At 46.2% G+C, this 15827-nt stretch overlaps 1 protein-coding gene across 1 annotated transcript in view; it reads left to right on the forward strand.

Annotated features, from left to right (window-relative positions):
• Positions 1–15827, forward strand: part of LOC115082631 (cytochrome P450 11B, mitochondrial-like) — a gene marked incomplete at its 3' end in the record, with an annotated part of 53939 nt that overhangs the window by 18583 nt on the left and 19529 nt on the right. Inside the window, exon 3 of the mRNA XM_029586839.1 lies at positions 13649–13848. Within this exon, the coding sequence (XP_029442699.1) occupies positions 13649–13848 (200 nt within the window). The remainder of the gene's footprint in view (positions 1–13648; positions 13849–15827) is intronic.

Raw genomic sequence — 15827 nt, forward strand, 5'->3', positions numbered from 1 at the left:
TGGACAAGAGAGGCTTAACCGCAAAGCATCCAAAGCTTAAAAAAATGATCCACCTAGGTCGGCGTTTACCTAGGGTTAAATGATAGATTGGGGAGAAGTAACACACTCAAATTCCTAATCTGATTTGAAATAGGAATCTTATGATCTCCAAGGTGAGGAATCAGAGAAGCATTCGGTCTTTTCATAAACTGACCTCAAACCCTTCTTCTTTACTCCTTGTCTATACTCCATTCCCCTTTCTCTCGTTCCCTTAAACCCCTCACCCTTCTACCTAACCCAACTCCCACTCTGACCTTGCCATCTCCCATCCTCTCTTTCCCTCCACATTTATTTCTGAAGATAATTTGAATTCTCTCTCCCTCCACCCTTAGATTTCATGAGAGGTTAACTCCTGAATGGATAAATAACTTACAGTTCTGCATCATATCATGTAATTATTGAGTATCTGCCTCAGATAGCCTAACGTCAGTCCAGATACATTCTTTAACTGCCCAATTATCTTAGCTTCCCTCTCTGGTACAAACCTGAGCTCACTTCTCACTTTAGCTATGCAATTAGTACAACCCGCTACTGTTACTGTTAATACTGTAACTATTATAATTTTTTATTACTACTGTTAATATCTTTTCAGTGTTCTATGTAAGGGATATGCCCATTTCTCTGGCTTTTCCCATCAGTTTCCTGTAAACCGGCACGACGTGCAAACGGTTATCGGTATATAAAAATGTTAAAACAAATAAATAAATGTGCATAGAAATAGGATCTCTGTTTTGCCCAGATTTAGATTCAGTTTGTTGGCAATCAGCCACTTTTCTGCTCCAGTGATGTCACTGTAGTACCAAACTGAATATTGTCAGAAAAGATGCGATAGATGACAGCCCAGTCAGCTAAAATTCTGCAAAAAGGCCTGAAATGGATGTTAAACAGCGTTGCAGAGAGTACCAACCTCCTCAGAGGAGACCTTCAAGTATATTATGAGATGGAGGATAGGGCTGGAAGGGCTTTTTCTATATAGGATTGCTAAATTAGCCAGATAACATCACTCAGACCCAGATCTCCCTTGGCCAGCCCCTAAATTACACAGATGGGTTTTTTTTGGGTTGTTTTTTTAATCAAATAACTGGTTAGCTGGATAAGATGGAGGCAGTGAAACCAGGAGTGCCCTGCAATGCCTTAGTGCTACCCTTAATACCCACTCAGGATTACCCTATGGCCACTGGAAGGGTCCTGACAAACACTATCCAAGCCCTCCTTCTACACTGGCAAGCTACCTGCCCCAACCACCCCTGGGTGCTTTCTAGGAACATTGCAATCCCACAAAACCCAGGCATCACACATTTCCTCCAAATAACACCCACAGACCAAATACACACAATACCAGGACGCTTAATCAGTCCATTTAGCCCTACTCTCTGTTTTCTATCTTTTAACCAGTTCCCAAGCCACAATAAGACACCGCCCCCTATCCCATGACTTTTTAATTTCCTAAGAAGTCTCTCATGAGGGACTTGTCAAATGCTTTCTGGAATTCCAGATACACTATATCAACTGGCTCGCCTTTATCCACATGTTTATTTATGCCTTCAAAAAGCTGTTGCAGATTGATGAGGCAAGACTATCCTGGCTAAATCCTTGTTGGCTTTGTCCCATTACAGATTCAGTGATCTGTAGTTTCCTGGATCACCTCTGGATCCCTTTTTTAAAAATTGGCATTACATTGGCAATCTTCCAGTCTTCAGGTAACATAGACGATTTTATAATTTCCAAAAGCAGTTCCACAAATTGATTTTTCAGTTCTTTCAGCACTCTGAGATGTATACCATCTGGTCCAGGTGATTTACTACTCTTTATTTTGTCAATTTGCCCTAGTACATCTTCCAGGTTCACAGAGATTTGTTTCAGTTCCTCTGAATCATTACCTTTAACTATCACTTCTGACATGAGTCAGTGAAGGCCAAAGCAAAGGAATAATTTAGTCTCTCTGCTATTGCCTTATCATCCCTGCATGCCCCTGTTAACCCTTGATCATCTAATGGTCCTCCCTCACAGGCTTGTTACTTCAAATGTACCTGAAAAAGATTTTATGAGTTTTTGCTTCCATGGAAAGCTTCTTTTTGAATTCTCTCTTTGCCTTTCTTATCAGTGCTTTGTATCTGACTTGATAGTGCTTATAGAGTTTCCTGTTTCCTTCATTCTGATCCTTTTTCCATTTATTTCTTGAAAAATGTTCTTTTAGCTATCATGGCCTTTCTCATCTCACCTTTTAACCATGCCAGTAGTCGTTTTAGCCTTTTTTCCACTTTTTCTAATGTATGGAATTCATCTGGTCTGGGCTTCCAAGATGGTATTTTTGATTAAGGTCCATGACTGATCTAAACTCTTAACCTTTGCACTTGCTTCTTTAGGTTTTTTTCCTAACCATTTTTAGAACATAAGAACATAAGAACTTGCCATGCTGGGTCAGACCAAGGGTCCATCAAGTCCAGCATCCTGTTTCCAGCAGAGGCCAAACCAGGCCACAAGTACCTGGCAATTACCCAAACACTAAGATCATCCCATGCTACTGATGCAATTAATAGCAGTGGCTATTCCCTAAGTAAACTTGATTAATAGCCGTTAATGGACTTCTCCTCCAAGAACTTATCCAATCCTTTTTTAAACACAGCTATACTAACTGCACTAACCACATCCTCTGGCAACAAATTCCAGAGCTTAACTGTGCGTTGAGTGAAAAAGAACTTTCTCCGATTAGTCTTAAATGTGTCCCATGCTAACTTCATGGAATGCCCCCTAGTCCTTCTGTTATCCGAAAGTGTAAATAACCGATTCACATCTACCCGTTCTAGACCTCTCATGATCTTAAAGACCTCTATCATATCCCCCCTCTTTTCTTATAGTCTCCCTTTTGAAAGTTAAATTATGTCTCAGTAGATTTCTTTAATGTCCTCCCTCCAGTTATTAAGTCAAATTTGATCATGTTGTGATCAGTGTTGCAACCGTCCCTTCCCAATGGCTTCACTCCACCTACCTTTCTTTCTTTGCACCTCCTCTCGCTATGGATGGATGCCTGGCTGCCGTGGCGTCTGCCTGCCGTCCTCTCCGGCGTCCCCGGACCGGCTTGGGCGTTGCCTCCCGCCATGCTCCGCTGGTACCTTAGGGCGCGCAAGCCACGCGGCCCTCGCTCTTATTTCCTACTTGGCGCGAACCTCAGGGGCGTCCCCCTGTGATGACGTCACGCTGCCCGGATATTTAAAGCCTACGATGTTTGCTAGCCTTTGAGTTAGCAAGGGGAATCTTACGGATGGGATTCGCTCTCCATACCCAGCTAATCTGCCTCTCCAATTTCCATTGGACTCTTAACGCTAACAGGGTACCCGCTCCTCGGGGGCCTCACTTGCTTTTCAGGTTGCTATCAGGAAATCGGTACTCGCTCCTCGATGGCCCATGTTCCCTGACTCGCTGCCTGCTCCTACCTTCTCTTCTGCCTGGAAGGATTCGCTATTTTCAACACCAGTGAGTACGACCATCTTCACCTCAGAGCTGTTCCCTGGAACCAGGTACTCGCTCCTCGAGGGCCTGCCTCCGTTCCAGCCCTAGTGCCATCTCCTACGTGGAACCGCTGTGTGAGTACATTACCTTCAAGCCTCTCAGCTCTCAGGGATCAGGTACTCGCTCCTCGAGGGCCTGCCTCCGTTCCAGCCCTGGTGCCATCTCCTACGTGGAACCGCTGTGTGAGTACATTACCTTCAAGCCTCTCAGCTCTCAGGGATCAGGTACTCGCTCCTCGAGGGCCTGCCTCTGATCCAGCCCTGGTGTCATCTCCTACGTGGAACCGCTGTGTGAGTACATCACCTTCAAGCCTCTCAGCTCTCAGGGATCAGGTACTCGCTCCTCGAGGGCCTGCCTCTGATCCAGCCCTAGTGCCATCTCCTACGTGGAACTGCTGTGTGAGTACATCACCTTCAAGCCTCTCAGCTCTCATGGATCAGGTACTCGCTCCTCGAGGGCCTGCCTCTGATCCAGCCCTAGTGCCATCTCCTACGTGGAACCGCTGTGTGAGTACATTACCTTCAAGCCTCTCAGCTCTCAGGGATCAGGTACTCGCTCCTCGAGGGCCTGCTCTCCCTATCCTGGGGTTCTCCATACTGGGGCTTTGTGCATATTCCACTGTACTCATTATTCTCAGTTCTTTCCACTACAGCATTGCTACCGGAGGAGTCGCTGTTCCAGCGCCTGAGGGACACTAGCCCAGCCGGGCTACTTCTGCTGCTCACCACTGCCACCTCTGGTGGCTTCATTACATTGTCTAATAAAAGATCAATCTCTGTGTTTGTGTGTCCTAAGCTGAGCCTGACATGTGGCCCCTCACGGGACTTCCCCCCGTGGGTGTGGTCAGCTGCCACATTGTCCAAGGGTCCACCCAAACCTCACTAATTATAACACCAAGTGGCTCCATCACTGTTACCTCTCACACCAAATCCTGTGTTCCACTACCAGGGCCAGATTATGGCCAACTGATGCCCTAAGCACAGCCCAATAAGGATGCCCTCTTGGCTCTTCCATTGCTTAACTGATAAGACATTAAGACTCAATAAGTGCTGAAGATGAAATAAGACATTAAAAAATCAGTTTTCTTCCAGGCCATTCTCCAGGCCAGACCCCACAACTATATTAAGCATAAACTTTTTTAAAATTGTAATTATTTAACACTAAATATCAGTAAAGCATTAGAAGCAAATTATTTACTTATAACTAGGGAGCAAATTTTCAACACTCTGTGCTGCCATCCTTCCCTTGGTGTCCTATGCAAGTGCTTATTTTGCTAAATGGTTAATCCATGGGGCTGTCCACTACAAATGAGGTCTAAGATAGTTTCCTCTCTTGTTGGTTCTGGTACCAGCTGCTCCATGAATCAGTCATTTATTTCATCTGGGAACTTTACTTCTCTAGAATGTCCTGATGTGACAGTCACCCAATCAGTACTGGGATAATTGAAATCTCCCATTATTACTGTGCTGCTGATTTCTTAGCTTCTCTAATTTCTTTTAGCATTTCATCGTCTGTTAGTTCATTCTGGCCAGGTGGAGGGTAGTACACCCCCATTACTATTCTATTCCCTTTTCCACCTGGAATTTCTATCCATAAAAATTCAACATTACATTTTGTTTCCTGCAGAACTTTTATCCTGTTTGACTCAATGCTCTTTTTATAAATATATATGCATTATTTATATATATTATAATTTATATTATATATAGCCAGCCCTCCACCAATTTGATCCATCCTATCATTTCTTTATAATTTGTACCTTGGTATCACAGTGTCCCATTGGTTATCCACCTTCCACCAAGTCTCTGAGATGTCAATTATATCTACCTCTACTATGCACTCTAACTCTCCCATCTTATTTTTTAGACTTCTAGCATTTGTATATAGACACTTCAAAGTATGTTTCTTGTTTGTATTAACCTGCTCATCAGTTGATAGGGGTAATTTGTAATCTTTCTGCTCTGTCTGCTCTTGACTTAAAGCCACCTGGTTCACTTTGGCATTTATTGCAATCTCTCTATCAGGAAGCCCTAATTTCCTTGTTCTCTTAGCATTTATGAAAGAAACATCATTCTGAACCATGCACTTCTGAGCGACTGTTGGCTTTTCTCCATAATTTATCCCAGCAGAGACCTTCAACCCTACTTCTCTGTCTGCAGGAGCACAGTACTTACAAATGACCAATGGCCCTCTGATTAGTTATAGCCTTCCGTCTAAAGGCACTGCATGATGTTTCATTGTACAGCCTTTCAAGCCTCACTGAAACACCACCTGCAGCCCAGCACAGAGGAAATGAGCTCTCTGGGGAAAACTGTCACACAGCAATGCAACAACTCGCAGAGAATGTAAAACCCACGTTTCCCCACAGGCAGTATTTTGTAAACCTGCTGTCTTTCTGGTTAAATCCTGAACTTAGCCAGACAAACCCTTTCAGTGTAGACCCCAAAGTCTTTGAGAGAATGTGACCTGTGCTTTTCAATCTACCTTATAAATGGGCTCTGACCGACGGCCCACAAATGCACAGTAGAGAGCAGCTCTACCGCACATGTGCGGGCCAGCACGTTGGTCAGAGCCGTGCGTGCCCGAAACAAAAAACATGGCGGTGGGGCCGCAGGAGCGGCGGCAGCCGCGAAGCAAGAGCGGGAGGAGGAGCAGAGGCGCCGGGCGCGAGTGACACCCCCCCCCCCCCGAGATCTGCCGGCAGGAGAAGCAGCGCCGCGCGCGGAAAGCAGCGGCGCCGCGAGCGAGTGACACCCCCCCCCCCGAGATCTGCCGGCAGGAGCGGCAGGAGAAGCAGCGCCGTGCGCGGAAAGCAGCGGCGCCACGCGCGAGTGACACCCCCCCCCCCCCGAGATCTGCCGGCAGGAGCGGGAGGAGAAGGTGGTGAGAGGGAAGGTGAGAGAGAGAGAGAGGGAGGGAGGAGAGAGAGAGAGGGAGGGAGGTGAGAGAGAGAGAGGGAGGTGACAGAGGGAGGTGAGAGGGAGGGAGGGAAGGTGAGAGAGAGGGAGGTGAGAGAGGGGGAGGGAGGTGTGAGAGAGAGGGAGGGAGGTGTGAGAGAGAGGGAGGGAGGTGAGGGAGGGAGAGAGGGAGGTGAGAGAGAGGGAGGGAGGTGAGGGAGGGAGAGAGGGAGGTGAGAGAGAGGAGAAGGGAGGTGAGGGAGGGAGGTGAGGGGCTGAGAGGGGAAAGGTGAGAGGGAGGGGGGGAGAGAGTGAAGGAGGAGGGAGAATGAGGGGGAGGGAGTGGGAAGGAAACGGACCGAGCCCGTTGTTACGGGCTTAACGGCTAGTATATTTATAAATGATCTGAAAAGAAATATGACGAGTGAGATAATCAAATTTGCAGATGATACAAAATTGTTCAGAGTAGTTAAATCACAAGCAGATTGTGATAAATTGCAGGAAGACCTTGTGAGACTGGAAAATTGGGCATCCAAATGGCAGATGAAATTTAATGTGGACAAGTGCAAGGTGTTGCATATAGGGAAAAATAACCCATGCTATAATTACACAATGTTGGGTTCCATATTAGGAGCTACCACTCAGGAAAAAGATCTAGGCATCATAGTGGATAACACATTGAAATCGTCGGCTCAGTGTGCTGCGGCAGTCAAAAAAGCAAACAAAATGTTAGGAATTATTAGGAAGGGAATGGTTAATAGAACAGAAAATGTCATAATGTCTGTGTATCGCTCCATGGTGAGACCACACCTTGAATACTGCGTACAATTCTGGTCGCCGCATCTCAAAAAAGATATAATTGCGATGGAGAAGGTACAGAGAAGGGCGACCAAAATGATAAGGGGATGGAACAGCTCCCCTATGAGGAAAGACTAAAGAGGTTAGGACTTTTCAGCTTGGAGAAGAGACGACTGAGGGGGGATATGATAAAGGTGTATAAAATCATGAGAGGTCTAGAACGGGTAGATGTGAATCGGTTATTTACTCTTTCGGATAATAGAAGGACTAGGGGGCACTCCATGAAGTTAGCAAGTAGCACATTTAAAACTAATCGGGGAAAGTTCTTTTTCACTCAACGCACAATTAAACTCTGGAATTTGTTGCCAGAGGATGTGGTTAGTGCAGTTAGTGTAGCTGGGTTTACAAAAGGATTGGATAAGTTCTTGGAGGAGAAGTCCATTACCTGCTATTAATCAAGTTTACTTAGGGAATAGCCACTGCTATTAATTGCATCAGTAGCATGGGATCTTCTTAGTGTTTGGGTACTTGCCAGGTTCTTATGGCCTGGATTGGCCTCAGTTGGAAACAGGATGCTGGGCTTGATGGACCCTTGGTCTGACCCAGTATGGCAGGTTCTTATGTTGTTAACTTCCCAGTACAGTCCTGTTCTTTGCTGCTCATCCCTCTCTCCCTTAAGTCAGAGACACTGAGGCTACTGTCTCATGGATTTAGTCTCCACAGGAAGGGCTCCAACACAGCCACACTCAGGGAGTTCAGTCCAGTCTTTTTCTGAAACTTGCTGCAGTGCAGGCAATGCATGGAGCTGTGGTTCTGCAATTCCTTGCACCCTGGAAGCTCACTGACTCGTATACTGCAAGGCAGGGCTCGCTCACAATGGCTCCCATGACCTCACACTGTCCTCTTCCCCTTCTGCATCCACTGCAATCTGTGGGGGTGGGGGGGGGGGGGGCGGGGGGCACGGATCCAATCTATGACCTGTGGGTCAGGTCCCAGGGGGAACGCTCTGACTGGACGGTGGTACTGTGCGAGCCGGCACTTAGCCCGCTGGACTCTACTGTGTTAACCCTAGGACTGCAGGTGCATTCTGTTTGTAAAGAAGTCAAATAAACCAGAAAAATCAGAATTCTCAGGTATAAACCATACTGATAGAGAGGGGCAAAACCAGCGCTGCAGGAAGTGCAGGATGAATAGAGGCTGTAAAGGTGGAACAATGCAGGAGAGTTAGTAAAAAAAAAAAAACAACAAAGTCTGGCTCCATTTAAAAGCAGACCACTACTGAGTCCCTGGGAGTTCCTGAAATCCAAGTAGATGACATCGAGCGCTCTCTCTTCCTCGATCCAATTCCCTAGTAACCCAATCAAAAAAGTCAATCAGATTAGTCTGACAGGATCTTCCCCTGGTGAATCCATGCTGCCTCTGATCCATCAATTCTCCCGACTGTAGATAGTTCACTATTCTTTCTTTCAGCAGTGACTCCATTACTTTTCCCACCACCGAAGTGAGGCTAACTGGCCTGTAGTTACCAGCCTCCTCTCAGCTCCCACTCTTGTGAAGCGGGACCACCTCCGCTCTTCTCCAATCACTCGGCACCGCTCCCGTTTCCAGGGATCTATTGAACAGGTCACACAGCAGAGCCGCCAGCTCATCTCTGAGCTCCCTCAGTATCCTGGGATGAACCTCATCAGGCCCCATGGCTTTGTCCACTTTCCAGGGATCTATTGAACAGGTCACACAGCGGAGCCACCAGCACATCTCTGAGCTCCCTCAGTATCCTGGGATGAACCTCATCAGGCCCCATGGCTTTGTCCACTTTCCAGGGATCTATTGAACAGGTCACACAGCGGAGCCGCCAGCTCATCTCTGAGCTCCCTCAGTATCCTGGGATGAACCTCATCAGGCCCCATGGCTTTGTCCACTTTCCAGGGATCTATTGAACAGGTCATGCAGCGGAGCCACCAGCTCATCTCTGAGCATCCTCAGTATCCTGGGATGAACCTCATCAGGCCCCATGGCTTTGTCCACTTTCCAGGGATCTATTGAACAGGTCACACAGCGGAGCCGCCAGCTCATCTCTGAGCTCCCTCAGTATCCTGGGATGAACCTCATCAGGCCCCATGGCTTTGTCCACTTTCCAGGGATCTATTGAACAGGTCACACAGCGGAGCCGCCAGCACATCTCTGAGCTCCCTCAGTATCCTGGGATGAACCTCATCAGGCCCCATGGCTTTGTCCACTTTCCAGGGATCTATTGAACAGGTCACACAGCGGAGCCGCCAGCACATCTCTGAGCTCCCTCAGTATCCTGGGATGAACCTCATCAGGCCCCATGGCTTTGTCCACTTTCCAGGGATCTATTGAACAGGTCACGCAGCGGAGCCGCCAGCTCATCTCTGAGCATCCTCCGTATCCTGGGATGAACCTCATCAGGCCCCATGGCTTTGTCCACTTTCCAGGGATCTATTGAACAGGTCACGCAGCGGAGCCGCCAGCTCATCTCTGAGCTCCCTCAGTATCCTGGGATGAACCTCATCAGGCCCCATGGCTTTGTCCACTTTCCAGGGATCTATTGAACAGGTCACGCAGCGGAGCCGCCAGCACATCTCTGAGCTCCCTCAGTATCCTGGGATGAACCTCATCAGGCCCCATGGCTTTGTCCACTTTCCAGGGATCTATTGAACAGGTCACGCAGCGGAGCCGCCAGCTCATCTCTGAGCATCCTCAGTATCCTGGGATGAACCTCATCAGGCCCCATGGCTTTGTCCACTTTCCAGGGATCTATTGAACAGGTCACACAGTGGAGCCGCCAGATCATCTCTGAGCTCCCTCAGTATCCTGGGATGGACCTCATCAGGCCCCATGGCTTTGTCCACTTTCCAGGTATCTATTGAACAGGTCACACAGCGGAGCCCCCAGTTCATCTCTGAGCTCCCTCAGTATCCTGGGATGGACCTCATCAGGCCCCATGGCTTTCTCCACTTTCCAGGCATCTATTGAACAGGTCACACAGCGGAGCCGCCAGCTCATCTCTGAGCTCCCTCAGTATCCTGGGATGGACCTCATCAGGCCCCATGGCTTTGTCCACTTTCCAGGGATCTATTGAACAGGTCACACAGCGGAGCCGCCAGCACATCTCTGAGCTCCCTCAGTATCCTGGGATGAACCTCATCAGGCCCCATGGCTTTGTCCACTTTCTAGGGATCTATTGAACAGGTCACACAGCGGAGCCGCCAGCACATCTCTGAGCTCCCTCAGTATCCTGGGATGAACCTCATCAGGCTCCATGGCTTTGTCCACTTTCAGTTTCCCCAGCTCTTCCCATACATTCTCCTCTGTAAATGGAGTTACATCTACTCCCCTCCCCTCCAGTTTCTTGTTAACTAGCGATGGTCCTTCTCCTGTGTCCTCTTTAGTGAACACAGAACTGAAGTATTTGTTTAATATTTCTGCCATTTCTTTGTCTCTCTCCACACATTGATCCTTTCCACCTTGCAGTCTCACTATACTACTTTGAACTTTTCTCCTTTCTCTGATGTATCTGAAAAATGTTTTGTCACCTCTCTTTACCTCTTTGGCAATCCTCTCTTCCGCTTGATTTTTCGCTTTCTTGATTAATTTCTTTGTCTCCCTCAGTTGATACAAATATTCTTCCTTGTGCTCCTCCCTTTGGGATCCTTTATATTTCTTAAACGCTGTTCTTTTAGGGGTAGATTTTAAAAGGTGTATGCGAACAAATGTTATAAAATCCGGGGTTGGCACATGCAAGTGGATGCACAATTGTTTCAAAACTTACTTCAGCCCTGGGGCCAGGCTTAGCCTCTCCTTCCCCTTTCCATGAACAGGTAACACTTCTGAAAAGGCAATGGCTGTCGCCATGTGACTAATCTGCTTCGCTAGAGACTGGAAATCTCTGTAGCACTTGGATGCTGTTACTAGCAAGATCGTTGGTTCCCAGATGGATGATGATATCAACTTTAGAGTCTTTGTTTTCTTCTTTGATCGCTTTGACTATCTGAATAGCATTTCTGCCGGCCGATGATCCTGGAAGGCTTTTAACTGTAGTGTTTCCCAAATTAGTGCCTCTGATGTCAGTCACCCAGCACAATGAGCTTTTTCCTTTGGTTATTGATTGTATTATGGAATTTCTGTATGCATTGGGTTTCTTTTTCCTTTTCAGATACCACTTCAATCTCTTTCACAAGAGCTTCTTCATTATTTATTTATTTAGGTTTTTTATATACTGGCATTCATGATACAATCACATCATGCTGGTTTACATCTGAAACAGGGATGCACAATAACTTCAAACTTTAACTTAAGTGCAGAGAAAAATAGTTACACATAACAGGGCATATTGAACTGGGCGAAGAGAAAATGAGAGGAGAGAATAACGTCAGTAAGGAAGATTATACATTCCTGGAGCTAGGAAGACTGAGCTAGATAAGAAGAAATGAAGAGAGATTAAGTAGGGTCCGGGAATGCTTGCTTAAAGAGCCAGGTCTTAAGTCTTTTCCTAAAGGTTGGGAGGCAGGGCTCCTGTCTCAGATCAGGGGGGATGGAGTTCCATAAGTGGGGACCGGCTGTTGAGAGGGCTCGATCCCTTGAAGAGATGTGTTTGGTGGTTTTGGTGGATGGGACCTGGAGTGATCCTTTGTATGCGTCTCTTGTCTGTCTTGAGGAGTTATGTAATCGGAGAGGGATTTGTAGGTCAATTGGGGCATGTTGGTGGATGATTTTGTAAATAATGGAAATGGACTTGTAGATGATTCTGAAATGTATTGGCAGCCAATGGAGATTTTTTAGGATTGGAGTGATGTGGTCTCTCCTCCTGGTGTTTGTTAGAATTCGTGCTGCCGCATTTTGTACCATCTGTAGCGGTTTGATGTAAGAGGAAGGGAGACCTAGAAAGATTGAATTACAATAATCTAACTTTGAGAAGATAATTGCTTGAAGAATTGTTCTGAAATCTTGAGTGTGGAAGAGGGGTCTTATCCTTTTCAGCTCTTGGAGTTTATCTAATACAGAGAAGATGTTTGGTACCTGTGTCACTTGAAAGAGCATGTGTCTCTGCATTACAGGTCTTACTCTACCAGAGCCCACTGTAATCATGTTTTTTGGGTTCCTTAATGCCCTGTGTCAGTGGTGGTGGGTACAAGTGGGCTGCACAGTTGTGAAGAAGGGGTGTCTGTGGGTCACAGGTCTTATCCTACCTGAGCCCACTGTAAAACCTTTTTTCCTTCACTTTTTGTTTTTCTGTGGTAATAGGGAATTAATTCCTGAATAATGTAAAGTGGGTGAGACTTTCTTTATTGAAGCTAATTCAGCTTTAATGTCAGCCAGCTACTTTTACAAGGAAGAGAGTTCTGAACAAATCACAGGAGGCTTGTGAATAAAATGAGAAGCTTAGGAGTGAGTGCTGAGGTGGTGACCTGGATTGCAAACTGGTTGATGGACAGAAGACAATGTGTGATGGTAAATGGAACTCTCTCTGAAGAGAGAGCGGTTTTAAGCAGGGTACCGCAAGGATCGGTGTTGGGACCGGTCCTGTTCAATATCTTTGTGAGCGACATTGCGGACGGGATAGAAGGTAAGATTTGTCTTTTTGTGGATGACACTAAGATCTGCAACAGAGTGGACACGCCGGAAGGAGTGGAGAGAATGAGACAGGATTTAAGGAAATTGGAAGAGTGGTCGAAGATATGGCAGCTGAGATTCAATGCCAAGAAGTGCTGTAAAAGGGCGGATGTGAATCTGTTATTTAGCTTTCAGATAATATAAGGACTAGGGCATACTCCATGAAGTTATAATAACAACTGGGACTAAGTTCCCAGGACCTCCTGCTGCGTAATAAGGACAGGGTTTGTGTTCCCAGGACCTCCTGCTGTCTAATAAGGACAGGGGTTGTGTTCCCAGGACCTCCTGTTGTCTAATAAGGACAGGGGTTGTGTTCCCAGGACCTCCTGTTGTCTAATAAGGACAGGGTTTGTGCTCCCAGGACCTCCTGCTGCCTAATAAGTACAGGGTTTGTGCTCCCAGGACCTCCTGTTGTCTAATAAGGACAGGGTTTGTGCTCCCAGGACCTCCTGCTGTCTAATAAGTACAGGGTTTGTGCTCCCAGGACCTCCTGCTGTCTAATAAGGAAATGGACTGAGCCTCAGGAGGATCTTTCTGAATAATAGGGGCAAGGACTGAGCCCAGAGAAGATACTCCTGCATAATAAGGACAGAGAATGAGCAACCATGGGCCTCTATTGTATAATAATGACAGGGACTGAGGCTTCAGGAGCTATTGCTGTAGAATAAGGTCAGGGACTAGAGCTCTGGTTTATGCTTAAAGTGGTCTACACCTAGAGGAATTCTTACTTTCTGCCCTGTGATCCCTCACTTTCCTTTCCCACATTACAGAAATGGTGAGGAATGGCGTTCAGACCGTCTGATCCTGAATAAAGAAGTGCTGAGTCCAATAGGAGTCAGGAAGTTTCTTCCTTTTCTCCAGGAGGTGGCTGAAGACTTTGTCACATTCATGAATCGGAGAATCAGAAAGAACACGCGGGGCACGTTCACTGTGGATCTCTATGCAGACCTCTTCCGATTCACACTTGAGTGTATGTATATGTGGGGAGTATGAGAGGGGCACACTCATTGTGGATCTGAACATACACTTCTTCTGTTTCATGCTTAAGTGTTATGTATATCGGTAGTGTGAGAGGGGCACACTCATTGTGGATCTGTACATAGACTTCTGTTTTATGCTTGAGTGTATGTATATGGGTAGTGTGAGAGGGGCACACTCATTGTGGATCTCTACATAGACTTCTGTTTTTATGCTTGAGTGTATGTATATGGGTAGTGTGAGAGGGGCACACTCATTGTGGATCTCTACATAGACTTCTGTTTTATGCTTGAGTGTATGTATATGGGTAGTGTGAGAGGGGCACACTCATTGTGGATCTGTACATAGACTTCTGTTTTATGCTTGAGTGTATGTATATGGAGGCAGTGTGAGAGGGGCACACTCATTGTGGATCTCTACATAGACTTCTGTTTTATGCTTGAGTGTATGTACATGGAGGCAGTGTGAGAGGGGCACACTCATTGTGGATCTGTACATAGACTTCTGTTTTATGCTTGAGTGTATGTATATGGAGGCAGTGTGAGAGGGGCACACTCATTGTGGATCTGTACATAGACTTCTGTTTTATGCTTGAGTGTATGTATATGGAGGCAGTGTGAGAGGGGCACACTCATTGTGGATCTCTACATAGACTTCTGTTTTATGCTTGAGTGTATGTATATGGGTAGTGTGAGAGGGGCACACTCATTGTGGATCTCTACATAGACTTCTGTTTTATGCTTGAGTGTATGTATATGGAGGCAGTGTGAGAGGGGCACACTCATTGTGGATCTCTACATAGACTTCTGTTTTATGCTTGAGTGTATGTATATGTGGGGAGTATGAGAGGGGCACACTCATTGTGGATCTGAACATACACTTCTTCTGTTTCATGCTTAAGTGTTATGTATATCGGTAGTGTGAGAGGGGCACACTCATTGTGGATCTGTACATAGACTTCTGTTTTATGCTTGAGTGTATGTATATGGGTAGTGTGAGAGGGGCACTCTCATTGTGGATCTCTACATAGACTTCTGTTTTTATGCTTGAGTGTATGTATATGGGTAGTGTGAGAGGGGCACACTCATTGTGGATCTCTACATAGACTTCTGTTTTATGCTTGAGCGTATGTATATGGGTAGTGTGAGAGGGGCACACTCATTGTGGATCTGTACATAGACTTCTGTTTTATGCTTGAGTGTATGTATATGGAGGCAGTGTGAGAGGGGCACACTCATTGTGGATCTCTACATAGACTTCTGTTTTATGCTTGAGTGTATGTACATGGAGGCAGTGTGAGAGGGGCACACTCATTGTGGATCTGTACATAGACTTCTGTTTTATGCTTGAGTGTATGTATATGGAGGCAGTGTGAGAGGGGCACACTCATTGTGGATCTGTACATAGACTTCTGTTTTATGCTTGAGTGTATGTATATGGAGGCAGTGTGAGAGGGGCACACTCATTGTGGATCTCTACATAGACTTCTGTTTTATGCTTGAGTGTATGTATATGGGTAGTGTGAGAGGGGCACACTCATTGTGGATCTCTACATAGACTTCTGTTTTATGCTTGAGTGTATGTATATGGAGGCAGTGTGAGAGGGGCACACTCATTGTGGATCTCTACATAGACTTCTGTTTTATGCTTGAATGTATGTATATGGAGGCAGTGTGAGAGGGGCACACTCATTGTGGATCTGTACATAGACTTCTGTTTTATGCTTGAGTGTATGTATATGGGTAGTGTGAGAGGGGCACACTCATTGTGGATCTGTACATAGACTTCTGTTTTATGCTTGAGTGTATGTACATGGAGGCAGTGTGAGAGGGGCACACTCATTGTGGATCTGTACATAGACTTCTGTTTTATGCTTGAGTGTATGTATATGGAGGCAGTGTGAGAGGGGCACACTCATTGTGGATCTGTACATAGACTTCTGTTTTATGCTTGAGTGTATGTATAAGGGTA

Source organism: Rhinatrema bivittatum, unplaced genomic scaffold, assembly GCF_901001135.1.
Source record: "Rhinatrema bivittatum unplaced genomic scaffold, aRhiBiv1.1, whole genome shotgun sequence".
Classification (NCBI taxonomy): Eukaryota; Metazoa; Chordata; class Amphibia; order Gymnophiona; family Rhinatrematidae; genus Rhinatrema; species Rhinatrema bivittatum.